General features: G+C 39.5%; 1 protein-coding gene across 2 annotated transcripts in view; it reads left to right on the top strand.

Moving 5' to 3' along the window:
* Positions 1-19,193, top strand: part of CAMK1D (calcium/calmodulin dependent protein kinase ID) — a 405,862-nt gene that overhangs the window by 234,591 nt on the left and 152,078 nt on the right. For both annotated transcript variants that reach the window (XM_090266536.1, XM_090266535.1), the window contains exon 3: positions 9,666-9,740. In XM_090266536.1, the coding sequence (XP_090122662.1) occupies positions 9,666-9,740 (75 nt within the window). The remainder of the gene's footprint in view (positions 1-9,665; positions 9,741-19,193) is intronic.

Raw genomic sequence — 19,193 nt, 5'->3', positions numbered from 1 at the left:
GCCAAGTTTGAGACTTACTGGTAAGTTACCATGGGTTGTAACAGGAGTACAAAAGAAATATACAGAGTCAAATCTAATCTTTTTTGATTCAGGTATCCAGTTTTTGAGTGTCTTTGGTCTATAAATCTTTAGGAGGGTCAGAATTCATTATTCATTTACTTATTCATCCCTCCACAATGTTTTTCAAGCTTACTTGGACCTAAATTATTTCTCCTTTAGACTAAAGACAACCAATTCCCAGCTGGTTCTTTTGCAGCTGTTCTAGACATGAGCAAATCACATGGTCATTTAGCTATTGGTCCAGGGCTAAAGGAAAAGAGAAAGGAATATCTTTTCTGTGTAAATGGCTTCCTATCTCCAGAAGGCCTGTTTCATGTCTGATAAGGTTAACCATGCAGAAAGTGAGCTTGTTGAAGTCTGAGTGATAATCCAGACTCCTGTGTAGCAAGCTTTGTCCCAGAGAACACTGAGTATTTGCTTAGAATCAAGCTCTGTGGGCCCATGTATACCTCTGTACCCTTTGCCTCATTATAATTTTAGGTCCATTGATTGACAGAGCTGGAAAGGACCTCAGAGCATATCCTGTTTGACTAATTAATTTCTAGATGAGGAAACAGACCCTGGAAAGTAATGTGACCAACACACCGTCCCATAGAGACAGGGCCATCCTAGTGGGTGCCCCTCTCATGATGTCATTACAGGCTCTAGTCTGGTCTCCCTACTCACAAATGCTGACCAGGATCCCCCTCTGTGTGCCCTAAATTGTATAAAAGATGCCTGAGATACTTTTTTGAAAATAATGGTCAGCTGCACATGAGGGTTTTTCTTGTTGCTTGTTTGTTTTTTAAGGATTCAAAGCAAAATTTATTTTATAATGAAAGAGTATCATGGAAATACTTAATGCTTAAAATACAACAAAACTGGGTTGCATATTTAAGATGTAGTTGATTTGATTACCATGGTCTGCTGCTTAGTTGATTACAGCCCCCTCTGCTGGCAGCAAAGAGAGATGATTTGAAGCTTGGGATTTTTAATTCTGGCCATTCCTGGGGTGACCTGTATTCTCAATAGATAATATTTTTCTTTGTATGTAATATGATACATATACATATTATATTTTACCTCTACAAATGTGTATATATGTGTATATGTATATAAATATATGTATATAAATAGATAATGAGACCACATATTGTAATATTCATTTAACAAATAAGAAATTGCAGTCAAAGTATTTAATGACTTGTCCAACATCTTGCAGTTAAATGTGTCAGAGCTGAGACCCGGCCTAGTCTCCTGATTGCTTGAGCAGTTCAGTGAATCTGTATGTATTTCTGTGTCCAGCATTATGAATATCTTTTGGTGATCCAGGTGTTAATGATTTTGATCAAGAACTTTTAAAAAAGCTCCTCTTTTAAAAGTTTGGCAATGCAACACTCTAGTAACCTTTCTTTCATTGGTTTCAATGAGAGATGCCCTAATGCCCTAAGGCATTTACTGAACATGCTGACTTAACTTTCCTACACAGCTAGAGCAGCACATCCTTGGGAAAAATGAGAAAAATAGTCACTCAAATAATTTTTCTCTCTTCTGTGGTTCAGATAAAGAATGCTCCTTCAGAATAACTGGAAAATCTCCCAGCCTAGGACTTCCTGAGATAACCACTTATCAGTTTGATATGTAACCTTAACATACTTAAATCTGCATATGAAATCATTTAAATACATATGCATACACACAGTACTTGGGGTGCAATGCGGTATGAACAGCAACAGGCTGATAAAAGAAGTGAGGTGGCCCAGAAGAGAGAGGTTCAGTCCTGTGAGAGGTAGGGAATAGTAAGGTGTTCCTAGTGGAATTGAGACAGAATGAGTCTCGAGAATGAGTAGTTTAATAAGATATGAGAAAGAAGAGCACACCTGTATGGCCAGAGAAGGTGTGCACAGGTGTGCGAGAGCTGCCTAGACCCTGTAAAGTTTTGGTGTGGGGCAGTGGTAGAAGATGAGATGGGAAGGACAGGTGGGGACTTAGCAACACGGAATCTAGTATGCCATGCCAAGTCGTTTGGATTTTATTCTGGACTATGGGGAGCAGTTGGAGAATTTCAAACTAAGAAGTTTGATCAGTTCAATATTATGAAATGAAGGCTCAGGAGACACATGGAGAATGGTTATCAAGAGAGCGACCTCAAAGGGAGGTAGGGAGAGCAATTAAGTTATATAAACTGGGAGTGATCATCTATACAATAGGAACAATAATGTCTACATTATAGAGTTGTTATGAGAATGAAATGAGGTAACATCTGTGAATGCACTTGTTAATTTATAAAAAATGAAGATATTTTTTAATACCATCTGGTATTATATTTATATTATATTATATTTCACTCTCACTTTACTTTGTGACTGATAGTGTCCTGATATTCTCAGCATTATTTCCTGCACTGCTTACAGTGGGAGAAAAAAAATCTGACCCAAGAAAGGAGAAATGATTTTTTTTTTAAATTTCAACAAACAAACAAAAAAGCAACATTTACTTAGATAGGCAGGAGTATTTGCTAAGACACCAGAATAATGTTCAAATATTTTTAAGGCAATTGCCATGTCAGAAAACCATAGTATCTTTTTTGTGAATAAAATTAAAATCTTCTGGGCTGTTTACGAAAAAAGGGTGGTGGGTGGTGGGTGGTGAAAGACCTAATCCTTCAGGGTGTTTGCCTAAGAGTGATTGGCTTTTCCTCTAACTGGACAGTTAACCCAGAGGTGCCTGGGAAGAAGACGAGAAGCTGGTCACAGCTCCTCATAACTTCTGTCTTGTGCGCTCTGGTGGGGAGATCTGTTCCTCCACCGTCCTTGTTTTGCCTTCACTAATAATCACTGTGTCTCCTGTCTGTCCCTTCTGATTCTATTTCCTTTCGTCTCTTATCCTCCAATGGCTTCTCTAAGCTGAGTAGATAAGTGAACATATCCAAAGAATGCCAACATGAAGGAATGGTGTTTTGTTGCCTTTTCCTTCTCTGGATAATTCTCAGTATTGCTGCCACAACTTTCCCTTCCAGGTCAGTGAACCATGATTGCATGCCAAAAAGTAAAAAAAATGCTGAACTTTCCTTTCTCTCCTCTTCTCTTTTGTGTTTTTCTAACTTTCCTCATTTTGCATGGAGTTGACACTTTATGAGTCCTTGAACTATGGAGAATTAGACTGGAGGGAGAAATGATGTAGCTCTCATTTCTCAGAAGCATGTGTACTCAATAGAATGCCTGTCCTTTGGGTCCTGATGTTCCTTCCCTCAAGCTTGGGGATTTTGGAATGGAGCTTACTTGTGCATTTGGCACTGATTTTTTTCTTCTTCACGAATTGACTTTAAAATGTTTTCCTGGCTCTTTCTGGGGTTTTCTGACTTGGCTGTCAGTTACCATGCAGGCAGGAGTCTATATTGATGCCCATATGCTATTTTCCACTCAACTTTTTTCTCTTTTTCTCTGCCTGGGCCTGCTTCCCTCCATCCACTTCTATATATTTCAGGAGGCTTTAGAGACTTTAGTGTAGATTGCCATACAAACCATTTACCTGTGGACATAGCTGTATCTGCTAACGTTTACTTCGGGCCTGGTAGATGATGTGATTAAAATTAAGTGAAGGTCATCACCTCAAGTTGCTTTTAGTGACATTATTCCTTTGAATTTTTGCACATTGCTTTTGGGGGGTGTGAACATTCCTCATGAATGAAAGTCCTCTTGACCTTGTTTTGGAAAGACTAGAACTCCGATCTACAGAGATTTAGCTATCAAGCTATGCAGGATTAACGGAAGCTTGGTTTTTCATTTGCTTGTGGCCGACATCCCGCCTCTTTTCTCTGTCCACTCTTTGATGACACTGGCAGATCTGGGCTGATGAAGGCTCTTTCTAATTACAATTTCTGGACTCCTAACTATCCCTTTTGCTTCTGAGTGTCGCTTTGACACATCTGTCAGGATGTTTACAACCAAATATCTTGAGAGCTTCCACTAAATTTCAGGATAGTTCTACAAATCTGCACCCCTAGAAGTGGATATTGTTAGTTTTATAATTTAATACCTTGACTTTAGGTTTATCATTTCATACAAATAACTCTGAATTTATGAGCTCTTCTATGTTCTTATTACAACTTAGTTAATATGAAGTCATGGCAGAAGCGCTTGATGATGGGCTTGGGAGTTAGAATCTCAGCAATTTCAGTTACTAGTCACATGACCTTGGAATACTTAACCTTTTGGAGTCTTAGTTGTCCTCTTTTGAAAGTGGGGAGAATGGCATATACTTTGTAGGATTGTTGTGTTAAATGAAATCATTAAAAATACTTAGTGTAGTCCTGACACGTAGTTTACACTCAATAATGGTATATATAAAATGGGTGTGTAAGTAGGACCTAAAGAAAGTTAAAATTAGTTCATCGCTAGGTTTAGATTTGTTACATTCCAGGGAACTGAGGAAATTGCACTTACCACAAAAGAGTCACAGTGGAAATATTTGAGAACACAATACGAGAGGGGACCCTCAAAAACTGGAATTATCTTCTAGAGGATGGTCCCCTTGTAGTACAAGCTCCCCCCTCTAGGTGAGTGTTCTAGAAACCTATCTGTATCAGTGCATTAGTTGGCATTGTCTTGAGAAGCTGTGTTTGGCTTAAGTGAATGTTTTTTGAAGACTCTTTCAAAGCATTTGCCCATTTCATGATGGGTGACTCACAAGCGCACCTGACCACATGCGCTGAGTATTCAGCAGTTTTTGACCAAAAATGGCATGACCCCTGTGCCTCACCCTCCCTATTCGTCCGATCTCACCATGAGTGTCTTTTTTGTTTGTTTCCCTGATGAAAAATGTCCTCAAAGGGGAACGTTTTGCTGACGTGGAAAAGGTAAAACAAAAAATGACAGAAGCCCTAAAAGCCATTAAAATCAACAAGTTCAAAAACTGTTTTGAGCAGTGGAAAAAATGTCTCAAGAGGTGTATTGCATCAAATGGAGAGTACTTTAAACATGTAAGAATAATTACACAATGTTTTTAATAAATAAGTTCTGGGGTTTTTTGGGTCCCTACTTGTATAGGAGATGTTGGTAAAGTTTCCAAACATAAGGTTAAGAATATAAGAAGTATAGACTGGGAAGTTTGAGTTCAATGCACAGTGAAAGTCCGGAACAGTTAATCAAGCAGATGGTTTGTGTAAAGACTATAGTGGTTGCTAGGGTCCACCACGGGTTTACTAAGAACAAATATTTCTGAACACCCATGTGGTATGTAAGACCGAGGAATGCCCTTTTAGCAAAATCTAATTGTCTTCTTATAGCTAGGGTGATAAAATAAGGGCTAGATGATAGTATTGCTGGGTTAGCAACTTGACAGCAATTAAATCCAGCTGACTAGTGTTTCAGTTACCTTGATGAGGGCCTCTGGTAGAACACTATGGAGCTCTGACACATAACCCTCCCACTTGAGACTTTAAGGATTTGGAGAAAGCATATGGGATAGATGTGTACCAACCAAATATGCAGGTGGCCCTAAGTTGAAAGGGATAATAAACATAATAGATGAGAGAATCAAAATTCAGAATATTCCTGATCATGTGAACCATTGCATGGAACCTAAAAAGATTGAATTTAATGAAGCTAAAAATAAAACATTGAATTTAATGAAGCTAAAAGTGAAGCCTTCAAGCTCAAAAGATGAAGTTTGAGTAACAAGGAAGATCTTGCTTGGTAAAAAGGACCTGGTCATTTAAGTGACCCTTTGCTTAATATTTTTAAATTTATTTACTCCATTCATTCATTTATTCATTAAACAAGATAATAATGTATTGACGATACTACCAACCATGCACTTTTCTTGGCATTGAGGAGAGAGTAGTGAACAAAATAGTAAAAAATACGCATGTGTTTGGAGCTTATATTCTTTATATGCCAACAGTTGTGAAAAAGAAAAAGAATCTAATGTTAAGCTTTATTTGCAAAAGTATAATATCTCCCTCATGATGGTTAATAGTTCTACTCTATTAATACGCTATTCTTGATGCTATATTTTATTCTGTAATCATTACTTTAGTTCTGGATACTATAGTCTGGACAAACAAGAGTGACAATAACATGAGAGGCATGTAGAATTGGTCAGTGATGAGAAGACTAAGCAGAGATATTGTGTCTGTCAAATATTTGCAGGATATATGAGAAGAGGGCGTAAGGTTGTTCTCTTTTGGTCCCAGTAGTCACTGCTAATTATAAGAAGGCTGGTTTTCTGGTAAATATAAGAAAGACCACCTGTGAAGTGTTCTAGTTTCAGCCTGTGCCCACCTGTGTGAACTTCACAAGGCTGAGACGTCTCTCTTGTGGTGTCTAGTAATGTGCCTGGTACATGGTGGGCGCCCAAAGGCATGTTCATGGATATTCACATGGCCTTTTGTGAAGATAACCTACATACTAAAATAATTATTAAATTTGAAGTTCAGTGTTTGTATATCTTGGGGAATCTAATGGTAGAATAAAGAATCTGAAAACAGCTGTGGGAGGCCAGAATGTTGTCTTCTGTCACATTCTAATTTAAACAAGTTAGTTAAAACACTTTTCTTAAGAGACATTTTAACAGGCCATTTTAGGATTTCTTTAAAATTTCTTTAGTGTGCTTATTCAAACATTACTCAACCCAGCTTGACTCCCATTATTTTCTGGAGGCCTTCACTATAATTCTGACCCAGACAGGGCCTTGCTTTCTCTGAATTTAGCACCAATTCTACAGCTCAGCATTTAATTCTTTCCTAATTGCTTCATGAATCTCTCCATCTAGGCGATGAGCTTTTTTGAGGGCAAAACCTTATTTTATTTTTTCCTTGTATTCTCCCAGACACATAGTAGAAAGTGAGTAAATGGCAATTGCTTGGTTGCTTGATTCATTAATTAAGAGGCATAGTTAGAAGAATAAGAGGAATAGTTAGAATAGTTAGTAGAATAGGACTAGTCATTCCAGCCATTGTAAGAACTCATGTAAGACATGGTAGGGTAAATAGACTAATTTCTCCATTTCCTGCATCCAAAGAAGGGATTATATTATTAATGCCTTAGAGTTTCCTGCTTTGGCTGGGCCAGTGCTTTGTCATAATCGATTCTTTGTATATATGTGAGTTTGTATTAGTAGCTGTAGCCCAAGGCTCAAACTGCCTTTTTGGCTCAACCTCCAAGGGCAACTGTCACTATGGGGACAAATCTCTGGCCCACTGTAAAGGCTCATCAACTATAATTCACATAAATAGGATGTCCAGAGTCAGCACATGAAAATGCAGGGTGCCCAGTCATAGTTGAATTTCAGTTAAACAATAATGCAATATTTGGGGCATACTTATACTAAGAAAGTAGTCATTGTTTATTCAGAATTAAACGTAACTGGGTGCCCTGCATTTTTATCTGACAACCCTACATATAAACCACATTCCTTTCATTTTCCCATAAGTCTAAGCTCTTAATTAACCCCCAAATTAACTCAACTGACTGGAGGAAAATATTTGTGCCCATGTGATTGATTCCGATGGCAAATTTTAAAATATTAATGAAAGGGAAAATCCATATGCTTATACTTTTATGGTGATATTCTTTCAGTTACAGTCAATGATGATAATTCCATAAACATCTAGGATCTGGGCGGTCCCAAATTAATATGTCTTGGTTTCCTTGGTGGCGTAGGTTACTCAGTTCATGTAACAAGTTGCTAGTATTATTTTGCTCAGGTATCACAGTAACCACCACCAACAAATAACTAGGTTTACGCATTGGAAGCCGGTGAATAGTGAATTTAGTATAATCTATCATCTCAGCTCCTACAAATAGTTGCATTGACTAATAAAAACTGGAGGAATCAAAGCATCACCCCTCTCAGTTAATTATTTTGTTTCTTTCTTTCATTTGCTCAAATGCAAGATAATGTTCTGGTTTGTCCCACCTTGTAAACTTCTTTTTCAGGGGCAGGCATCTTACACTTAGGAATATTGTCTCTGTTTTCCCAAGCTAAATAATGATCTTGCTGTTTAATAGCAACAACCTTAAAATTCCATTCATTCAGGAAACATTTATTTAACAGATCAATGCAGGTACAAGAGAAAAAGAAAATGAGTAAGATGTAGTGCCTGCTTCCAGGGGTTTGCAAGAACCTGTTTGTTAAATGTTGGCTTTTAGGTGGTTCAACAATCATTTCAGTGAGAAGCTTGTGGTAAGAGCTAATTAGCTCATAGCATAATGAAATGATTCCCCTCACAAACGCTTTAAATAAGTATCAGGCCTTACATTCTGAGCAGAAACTGCTCATAGTGGAGAGTTCCTGGGACTAGCATTAGGCCGTTCACTTCTCTCTTGATTCTGTAGTTGGGACTTTGCTGTCAGAGTGTGGTGTGGTCTGCAGGCCAGCAGCATCAGCATCTCCAGGAGCCTGTTAGAAATGCAGACTCACGGGCACTGCCCCCACCCCAGTTCTGCTCAATCACGTGTGCAGCCAGAACCCCAGGTGATTCCTGTGCACATTCAGTTGAGAAGCTCTGGCCTAGTACAGAATTAATCTAGCTCAACTTGGTGCATACACATCATCTGAGGATTTTATTAAAACATTTCTGGGCTGGCCCTGATGGATTCTGATTATGGCAGGGGGAGAGCCTGAGAATTTGCATTTCTAACAAGCCCCCAGGATATGCTAGTGCTGCTCTTTGGCAACCACACTTTGAGCAGCATCTACCTAGTTTGCTTGGGGGTACCAAAATGACATTGGCAGTGGTGGTGACTAGTGAGAGGACCGTCTGGTGGTCGTGGCTAGTGAGAGGTCAGTCTGGTTTTCTTTTGCCTACACTGGAGTCACGAACTTGACAAGGAAACTGCCACGTGGAACATCTCACCTGTTACGGAGTAGGATTTACAGACAGTGAAATGTTTAGGCCAGTCTGTGATGCCAGTGGGAGACTACAGAAGAGGGAGAATTCATTTCTCCCTGCAAGTTAATGGGATTTTGACAGGTTTGGCCCATTTCTGGGATTCATATGAATAAATGCAAGGAGGCTGGAATATACATGAAGCAACAGTAGTTAATCCAGTGTTGCTGCATTGGAAGGTGTATAGCCTCAGGAAGAAAGGAAGAGGAGCAGAGAGTAGGGGAAGAGTACTTGGAAATAGGTCTGGAAACAAGTTTGGGAACAAGATTGTAAAGAGTCTTAAATGTCACATTAAGGAGTTTGGATTATGTTAAGTAACAGAAAGTCAACTGAAAAAATTTAGAGATCTAATTGACTTTATTGAACAATTCATAAATCAGGTACCATCCCACCCAGCAAGCAGAAAGGAGCTCTGAGGAGCTCCACAACATGGAAGAATTTTATAGGCAGAAAGGAAAATAATGGATTGTTTCTCAGTTTGGTCACCTTTTACCTTTTGTGTCAACCAGAAAATTCCAGTCTCACCGGTTAAGATTACATTTCTGGCAGTTGTAACTGCAATTGGATTAGGTATTTAGTCTTGGCTTGCTGACGTGGGGCTTAGCACGGGTGATTCCATATTGAGCCTGTTGTTTCTTTTTAACATTTAAAACTTTTTGCTATAATGACATCTGTTTTTAAAGGTTTTCATGTCTCTTATATATATTTTTTTTGTTTCATTTTTTTCTTTCAGGATTAAGCATGAAAACATCGTTGCCCTGGAAGATATTTATGAAAGCTCAAATCACTTATACTTGGTCATGCAGCTGTAAGTACCTTTTTAAATTGATGAATGTGGACCAGGGCTTGCAAACTCAAATGCCTGAAGGACCAGGTGGTAAAGTTAATTAATGTAGTGGGTCAAGTAATACAATAGGGAGTGGTGAGGACTGTGGGACATTGGAGGTCTGTGTACCCAACTAAAGACCGTTGGCCAAATACAGGAGGCTGCAGGCCTCTCTTGGTCTCACCTGTAGCTGCTGCATTAGACTGAAAATCTGAAGTTTCCACAGTGGGATTCGATGCTACCATTTTGCAGGGTACACCAACCTTCAGGATGACTGTTTTGCTTTTTAATGTGCAAGGTCCAAATGTTGCTTCCTGAAAACACTTCTGTGAGCCCACTATAAAGTACACTCTGCTCTTGTCTCTAGGAGGAACTCCCACCCTTGGTAGCAGCAGATGGTAGTTGTGTGTTCTGTCCCTTCCCTCTTTTCTTCTGCTGCCTGATAAACACACTTGTGACTGAACTGGAGTTCATGCCAGAATAAGAAAAATGTAACTGGAGTTAGACCTTGACATTATTACCCTAGTAGATTATTTCTGCATTCTAGTAATACTGAAGATTACCAGAAGACGGGGGAAATAAGAAAGGCAAATGTTCAGTTAGCAACTGGACTTGAACATGTGTTGTTTAAATGTGAGATGAAATTAGCCTCTCCCCTCACACACACAGATGCTTCACTCTTAGTGATATAATTCCTTGGCGTTGTTCAGGACTACTAGATTTATTAGAATTAAGTGATGGAAACTGTATAAGAGTGTTACACTTTAATCATGACCTGAGAAAATAAAATTCTGAAATACTGTATTATTGAGCTGAGTGACTGAAGAAAACTCTTGTTGAAAGTCAGAATAAGTATTTATATTATTATATTTATAATTTTCAGACTTTGGATTGCCAATGCTATTCAGGAGAATTAAGGGTTAGTCTCACAATTTTTTAAATCTATTTTTCCCCTATGAACGTTTAAACAACACCTTCACTGGGGATCATGTTAGGATGCAAGTAAGTGCTCATCAAGGCATTTTATTCAGTCTTTTATTGTCTTTTAAAATCTTTTTAGTAGGTTATAACATTTCTGTATAAAGATTTAAAAAGTTTCCAAACTGGAAGCTAATGGCAAATGACAGTCCTAGGTAGTAACCAGCAGTTTTACAGATATGTGTATTACTGCCAGCCTTGGGCCTGGCAGCTCAAGCAGTTTTGACTACAGGCTCCATTCCAGCTCCCAGCTGCATAAGTCCAGTCTTTCCTAGTTCCTTGCTATCCTGTTTGTTTTATACTTTGCCACATTTCTAGTCCTTCTGAGAGGTGGTAGCTCTCCCCAATCTGGGAACACTCCCTAGAAGCTCATGTGACTTTTGCTTTGTATAGAGTCTGCTCTTAAAGAAGCAGGTGAATCAATTTCCCACCAAATATTGACTGCCTAATAGGAAGAACATGAAACTCTGGTGACAAGAAAAAGCCTCACAAAATGTCAGTAGTGTATTTAAATGTGTGCATTTTTATCGATGATTTTTTTAAAAGTGTTAATACTTGCTTTAATTCTCTGCTGAAACTGTCACTTAAATCAGTTGAAAAGTACCTCAAATATGTAACTCTCAGTTCTGCTTCTTACTGGCTATGTGAATTTGGGCAAATAACTGGACATCTCTGAGTATCAGTTTCCTAATTGGAAAAAAATGGGGGTCATCATAATATTTACATTAGTGGGCGATAGTGAGTCTTGAGTGAGAGAAATGTGTGGGAAATGGTCTGCCAGACGTAGTAGCTCCTTAATACAGACTAGTTTCTTTATGGACATCCATATCATTTCATCAGTATTGTCTCTGCAGATAAAGTTGTAAGTTGAGCTATTGTAGGTTGGAGACCATCTGTATACTTACCAGCAGAAGTTTATGAAGATCAGTTGGCATGAGAGCTTAAAAGAGTTTGAACAGTATGAACCTTAGAACAAACAAAGCCTGGATGCTGTACTCTCAGCACAGCTGTCCCCACCCCTCACTGAGCTTTTCTATCATGCTTTCCACTCTTTTGCAATTAAACTTAATATAGACCACACTCATTCAGAATTTGTATTAATGCAGAGAGAGTGGGGTTGGAATGAACTCTTAGGGGGCACCGAGTGAGGTTTGTCAGGCAAATTAATCATGAAATCCAGATCTAAAGGCAGTGTTTGAAGTACATAAGAAAGAAACAAAGTGCTGTTGAACATTTTAGAGGCACTATTTACATAAAGACTGGCTATGCTAATTATACAGTTAACTTGCATGAATATTTTCATTGTTTCTCATTACTTTTTAAAAATCAGCTTTATGGAGGAATAATTTGCATACAATTGACTGCACCCATTTAAATTGAACAATTCAGTAATGAATATGAAAGAATCATGCCCAGGAAGCCTCCACCACAATCACGAAGAGAAAATTTCCATCACTCCAAAAGATACCTTGTGGCAGTTTGAAGTTCTCCCTCCCTTGCTTCTAATTCCAGCCAGCCAGTGGTCCGCTTTCATTCAGTAGATTCTTTTACGTTTTTTTTCTTTTCCTTTTTTAAAATTCATGACATGTTTCTTTTTTTTAAATTTTCTATTACAGTTGTCCCACTTTTTTCCCCTTTGCCTCCCCCCACCCTTCCCACCCCTTCTCCCACAATCAATCCCCACCCTGTTGTCCATGCCCATGGGTCATTTATACATGTTCCTTGACTAGACCCTTCCCCTTCTTACCTGCTTCTCTCCCCCCCCCCCCTTGTCACTGTTAGTCTGCTCCTTGTTTACATGCTTCTGGTTCAGTTTTGCTCATTTGTTTGTGTTGTTCATTAGTTTCCTGTATTAGGTGATATCGTATGGTATTTGTCTTTTGTTGCCTGGCTTATTTCGTTAGCTAAGCATAATTCTCTCTAGTTCCATCCATGTTGTTGCAAATGGCAGGAGTTCTTTCTTTGTCTCTGCTGCATAGTACTCCATTGTGTAAATGTACCACAGTTTTTTGATCCACTCATCTACAGATGGGCACTTAGGCTCTTTCCAGCACTTGGCTATTGTAAACAGTGCTTCTATGAACATAGGGGTGCATAGGTTCTTTTGAATTGGTGTTTCAGGGTTCTTTGGATATAACCCTAGCAGTGGAATTGCTGGATCAAAAGGCAGTTTCATTTTTAGTTTTTTTGAGGAAATTCCATACTGTTTTCCATAGTGGCTGCACCAGTCTGCATTCCCACCAGCAGTGCAGTAGGGTTCCCGTTTCTCCACATCCTCGCCAGGACTTGTTGTTTGTTGATTTGTTGATGATGGCCATTCTGACTGGTATGAGGTGGTATCTCATTGTGGTTTTTATTTGCATCTCTCTGATGGCTAGTGATGCTGAGCATTCTTTCATATGCTGATGTAGCCTCTGTATGTCCTCTTTGGAGAAGTGCTCATTCAGGTCCTTTGCCCATTTTTTAATTGGGTTGTCTGTCTTCTTGGTGTTGAGCCATATAAGTTCTTTATAGATTTTGGAAATCAATCCCTTGTCTGAGGTATCATTGGCAAATATGTTTTCCCATACGGTTGGTTTCCTTTTTTTCATTTTTTTATCTTCATCTGAGGATTTTTTTTTTTCATTGCTTTTAGAGAAGGGGGTAGGAGAGAAAGAGAGAGAGAGGGAGAGGGAGAGAGAGATGTGAGAGAGAAACATCAATTGGTTGCCCTCTAGTACACACTCCAACTGGGGATCAAACCTAAAACCCAGGTATGTGCCCTGACCAGGAATTGAACCTGCAACTTTGGGTCCACAGGATAACACTCCAACCAACTGAGCCACCCTGGCCAAGGCTCCTTTGCATTTAAAAAAATACTATCTAAATGGGATTATATAGCATGTACACGTTTGTGTCTGGCCTATTTCACTCATACTTATTGACATTCACCCATGTAGTAGTGTGGATCAGTAGTTCATTCCTTCTTATTGCTGAGCAGTATTCCCTTGTCTGGACAGTTCCACTTTATCCGCTTACCTGTTGATAGGCAGCTAGGTTATTTCCCATTTGGGAGCCATTATGAATAAAGTTTGCCATGAACGTTCATGTACAAGCCTTGGTGTATGTTTGGGTGAATTCCTAGAAGTAAAATGAGTGAGCCATATAGGAGGTATTATTTTGAAGTTTTTCAGAAACTGCCTTACAGTTTTCCAAAGTGGTTTTTATCATTTTATAGTTTTGTCTGCAGTGTATTTAAGTTCCTGTTCTCTACTTCTTGTCAACACTTGAATATTTTATTATTTATCACTTTCTTGATGGTATCATTTACATTACCAAAATCTTTAATGCTGATTTAGTATGGTTTATTTTTTTCTTTTGTCACTTATGTTTTTGGTAGCATATCTAAGAAACCATCACCTTATTCTTAATGATACCTTTGACTAGGAAATGTTTTAATGGTAAAAAATTCCAACTTATATCAATTTGGTTTCTCTTCCGGTTGTGTTTATTATGTCCTGTATGAGAAGCTTTTGCCGTCCCAAGTTTGCTTTTTTTTTTCTTCTGGAAGTTTTATAGTTTTACCATTTCCATTTAGGTATATTTCAAGATCAACTTCAAATGAATTTTTATGTTCATTTGATTGCTTTATGTTTTGTTTGTTTTCACCATGGCAATATCCAATTTCAGCATTGTTTGTTGGGAAACAATTTTCTTTCCCCAACTAAATGCCTTGGCATCTTTGTCAAAAATCAAATATGGCTAGGTTAATTTCTGGACTCAGTATTTTATCCCATTACTCTGTACATCTGTCCTTTTGTCAATACCACACTGCATCTTTCTCCTAAGTCTTAAAATCATGTTGTGTAAGTCCTGTCAGTTTTTTCTTAATATTTCTTTGGGTATTCTAGATTTTTTGCATTTTCCTATAAATTTTAGAATCATTTAACCTTTTTTTCCCAAAAATGCTTTGGGGAATTTTGTTTGGGATTGCATTCACTCTTATTTGGGAATCAATTTAGGAAAAAGTTGACAACTTAAAAAGTTGAGCCTTCCAATCCATAAACATGATTAATACTTTCACGTATTTAGATCTTTCAGTTCTCTTAATGCTTTATATTTTTCAGTGTGTAGTCATCCATACCTTTATAGAATTTATTTTGAAATAGTTTTTATTTTATAAATGGATTTTTATCATTTTCCAGTGGCTTGTTGATATTATATAAAAATGCAATTGAGGGACTTCCGGCCAAGATGGAGGCTTAGACGGACACGCTAGGTCTCCCTCCACAACTATAGAGGAACACAACTACTTCAAAACAAAGGATAACTAGAAATTCCAGAAAATAAAGCTACACGGAAGCCCAACATATGAAGTTATAAACCAGCGGTGCCATTTGGGCAGGTAAGAGTTAAAGAAGGCAAAGCTGTTTGCGGAGCGGCGGGGCGGGGCGGCGAATCAAGCCCCTGGCGTGCGCGACTCCGGCGCTGGGGAGCAGCCGCAGCATCGCCTTGAACAGTGAGGCCCAGGGGGGCGGGAGGACGGATCCCGGTCTCCTAGCTGAATAACTGTGTGAATCCATCTTGGACCCCCGCCCCCACAGAAAGCACCACAGGGCTGCGAAATAGGTCGCGCGCTGGCCGGTCGCTGATTTGTGACGCGTACGCAGGCACTGCCCCCTGCCCCCGACAGCCAGCCCAGGAAAACAAAACGCATCTGTCAAAATGAGGCAGGCAACTTTAGAAATACCGGTAACACAACTCACCAGACAGCAGATAGAGAACCTGACAGATGAACAGATAAGAAACCTGTCAGAAGCTCAGTTCTGGGCCATTGTTATCAGGTGGCTTACAGAATTCACAAAAGAGCAGGAAAAAGATATGAAAGAAGCGAAAAACTTTCATAACGAAAGGAACAAAACCACATACGAGACAGATGGTGAGGAATCCAGAGTCCATTTCAACAAACTGGAATATGGAGAAGGAACAAGCAGTCAACCAATGCAGCGAGAGGAAATGGCAAGCAACAATGAGAGGATCAGAAACCTCTGGGACAGCTATAAAAGGCCCAACATAAGAATCATTGGTTTGCCAGAGAATGAGGAAGATGAACTAGAACTTGAAAAATTGAGTGAAAATATAATAAAGGAGAACTTCCCAGACTTGGGGAAGGGAATAGACTTGCAGGTCCAAGAAGCAAGGAGAGTTCCCAAGAGACTGGACCCAGGGAGAACCACTCCAAGACACATTATAATCAAAATGTCAAAAATTAAAGATAAAGAGAGAATCTTAAAAGCAGCAAGAGAGAAGAAAAGAATTATGTACAAAGGGGTCCCAATTAGACTATCAGCTGACTTCTCAAGGGAAACCCTACAAGCAAGAAGGAACTGGCAAGAAATATTCAAAGTAATGAAAATCCAAAACCTACAACCACGAATACTCTATCCAGCGAAATTGTCATTCAGAATAGAAGGACAGAGAAAGTGTTTCCAGGACAAAATAAAACTGAAAGAGTTCATTAGATCCAAACCACTGTTATATGAGAAGTTAAAGGGACTGGTTTAAAAAACAGAAGCTAGGGAGATGAAACAAAGGCAAACGAAACAGGCAACGAGAGTGGAAAAGGAACTGTGGGTAAGGGAAACATAGTGGGGGGAGGTCAACAGGGAGGGGGAGTGGGGAGAGGGAGGGAGATGATATAGGAATTGGGGATCATGGTAGGAGGGAATGGAATAGACGGAGAGAGGTTGGGAGGAACTGTAAGCACAACTAATGGACATAATCTAAAAGGGGGGGACAACTGGAGGGAGGGGACCACCGGGTGGAGGGGAGCAGAGGGAAGGGAAAGTGGCACAAATGTAATATTTTAATCAATAAAACACATTAAATCTGAAAAAAAAAATGCAATTGATTTTTATGCATTAACCTATGACCTTGCTAAATTCATTTATTAGTTGTAGTAGTGTAACAGAAACCCTTGGGCTGCTTCGATTGAAACAGAACCCACGGGCTGTTTAGTTAGGGGCCCAATTGCCCCCCGCCAGAATTATAACTCTGAATACCAGAGTTTGGTGAAAAGAAAAAGAATTGTTTATTTACACATAGTCCTGCCTCCCCCTCGCAGACCTGGCCAGTCCTAGGAAAGTCAGAAACACCGTTTCCCTACTTCCTAGGCACAGTTCAGCTTTACCAGCAGCTGCCAATCACTCAGTTCTGATTGGGGAGGCCCTTTCTATGCTGTGGTGCCCTCCAGCTCTCAATGCAGGACTGCCTGGATTCTCAGCCTCCTTGTAAACTGCCTTCTTCCTGCAAACCGCATGGATCTCCTCTCCTCAAAGCAGCCTGGCAAGAGCCTCTTCTTAAAGCAGCCTGGAGATCCCTTCTCCAAGCCAGATGGAGGGAGCCCACCAGAGCGAGAGCCAGAGAGTGAGGGCCAGAGAGAGAGCCTGAGAGAGAGGGCCTCCTAGAGGAGAGCCAGCCCAAAATATGTCCACAGCTGCTTCTCTTCCTCCCTGCCTCCTCTCTCCCCCTGCGTCCTCTCACGCAGTGGGTGTTGCAAACAGTTCTGACCCTACTTAGGCTCTGTCTGCTTCTTCCGTACCAGCCCACAGTCCAAGATCCCTCCCAATCTTCCTGAGTCTTGGAAGTAAGCCGATCTTTGCAACAATGTTTCCAGCCACTATCTCCAGGCATGCAAGGGCATCCTGAAAGCTGCTTCCTGCTGCCTATCTCCCAGCCGCAAACTCTGGAGTTTGGTTTTGGACTCCCCTGTTTCTGTAACAGTAGTTGTTTTGTGGATTATGTAGCATTTTCTATATAATCATGTCATCTGCAATTTACATTAATTCTGGTTGACTGCTAAAGGAATTCTGTTTGGTAAAACTTTGATAATTTAGTTCTCAATATTAAGTGTATTTTAATGTCATGTGTTTCTTTAAAGTGTTTCATGTCAGATATTCTGAAAATTCAAATTGTCCTCACTCTTATTCCTTCCTCTTCTTTATTAGTTATCTAATTCAGTGAGACACTTTAAAAGCAATGGCAAAGAAAGGAAAAATAGAAAAAAATGACAGAAAACCCTTGATGTATCAGAATATTGGGAAAATATTTGGTTTGTTTGGAAGATTTTGTGGTGTTGTGTTTTCATTCTTGTAGACAAGTCCTAACAGTGTTTGTTCCTGAAACCCCCATGTCTTTTCTGTTTGGTCAATGGAAAGTTGGTAACGGGTTTTTTGGAAGAGCTTAGAAAACACTTGATTTCTAAATACTTGGGGAGGATCTTGAACATAACATTTGGGGGGACTGTATTTTACAATATTTGTGCCTGGGAGACTTATGGTTACCTAGGAAACATCACCTGATGCTCAAATATAATAGGGATGTTCAGCACCATAATTTTATCTTAGCTAATTGTTTTGATTCTCAGTACTGTAGCATGCTTTTTTTCCTGTGCTGTTGCAGCAGAAGAGACTTGATTGCTTATAGAGTTCTGTGTTTACATTTTATTTGGGTTTTTGGACAAATGTTTTTCAGAATCGAAACATTCTTTAGATGGTGTGAGGTCAGTATGACAGTGGAATAAGTTACAAATGAAGAACCAAGTTGTTTAGAATTTATTTCTCATCTCATGTTGCTTGTGGAATAGCAGCTCGCATATTTGGAGATGATAAAGGACATGGCCTTATTACCTCCCCTTTCGCATCTATAGCAACTTAAGATGTAAAATACACTTCAGGCTGATACAATTCAAATGACACATCAGGATTAATTTTTTTAAGAAAGATTATATTCCCTATTGAATCCTATTATATTTTCAGTAAGACTTAAATTTCTGTATGTCCTGAATTTACATCATCAGCCTGGACCACTCTCTCAAACCCAGGCTTTATATCTGTCTACTCAATAGCTTCACTTGGCTGTGTAATAAGAATCATTCACTTACCAGATCCAAAATAAACTTCCAGATTTTCCACAAAACCTACTTTTTCTGCTGTCTCTCTCATCTTAGCAAATAACAACTCCATTCTTCCAGCTGCTCAGGTCAAAGCCTCACAATCATCCTTAACTCGTCTTTTTCTCTTACGCCCTATAATCCCATCCATTGGCAAATTCTGTGGTCGCCATCTTGATACATACAGTACTGAGCATCCAACCGTTCTATCATCATCTGCACTGCTACCAGTCTGGTGCAAAATGCTATCATACATAAAACTTATCTTTCTTCCCCAACCTTTCCCTACAGCACTGTTCTTTCTCAGTTTGTTAGCCAGACCCTGTCATGCCTCTGTTGAAAACTCCCATTGGCTTTCCATCTCAGAGTAAAAGACCAGGTCCTTAATGTGATCTCCAGGGCACTCCATGACAGTCTCCTGGTAGCCTCTCTGACTGCATGCCCACTTCTCTCTCTCCATCTCACTCAGCTGCTGCCAGATAGGCCTCCTTGTTGTTGCTCAGACACACACAGCCTTCATTCCTTCT

Source organism: Furipterus horrens, unplaced genomic scaffold (genome assembly GCF_987537825.1).
Source record: "Furipterus horrens unplaced genomic scaffold, mFurHor1.1.pri manual_scaffold_2, whole genome shotgun sequence".
Classification (NCBI taxonomy): domain Eukaryota; kingdom Metazoa; phylum Chordata; class Mammalia; order Chiroptera; family Furipteridae; genus Furipterus; species Furipterus horrens.
This window is presented reverse-complemented; position numbering and strand designations above follow the sequence as displayed.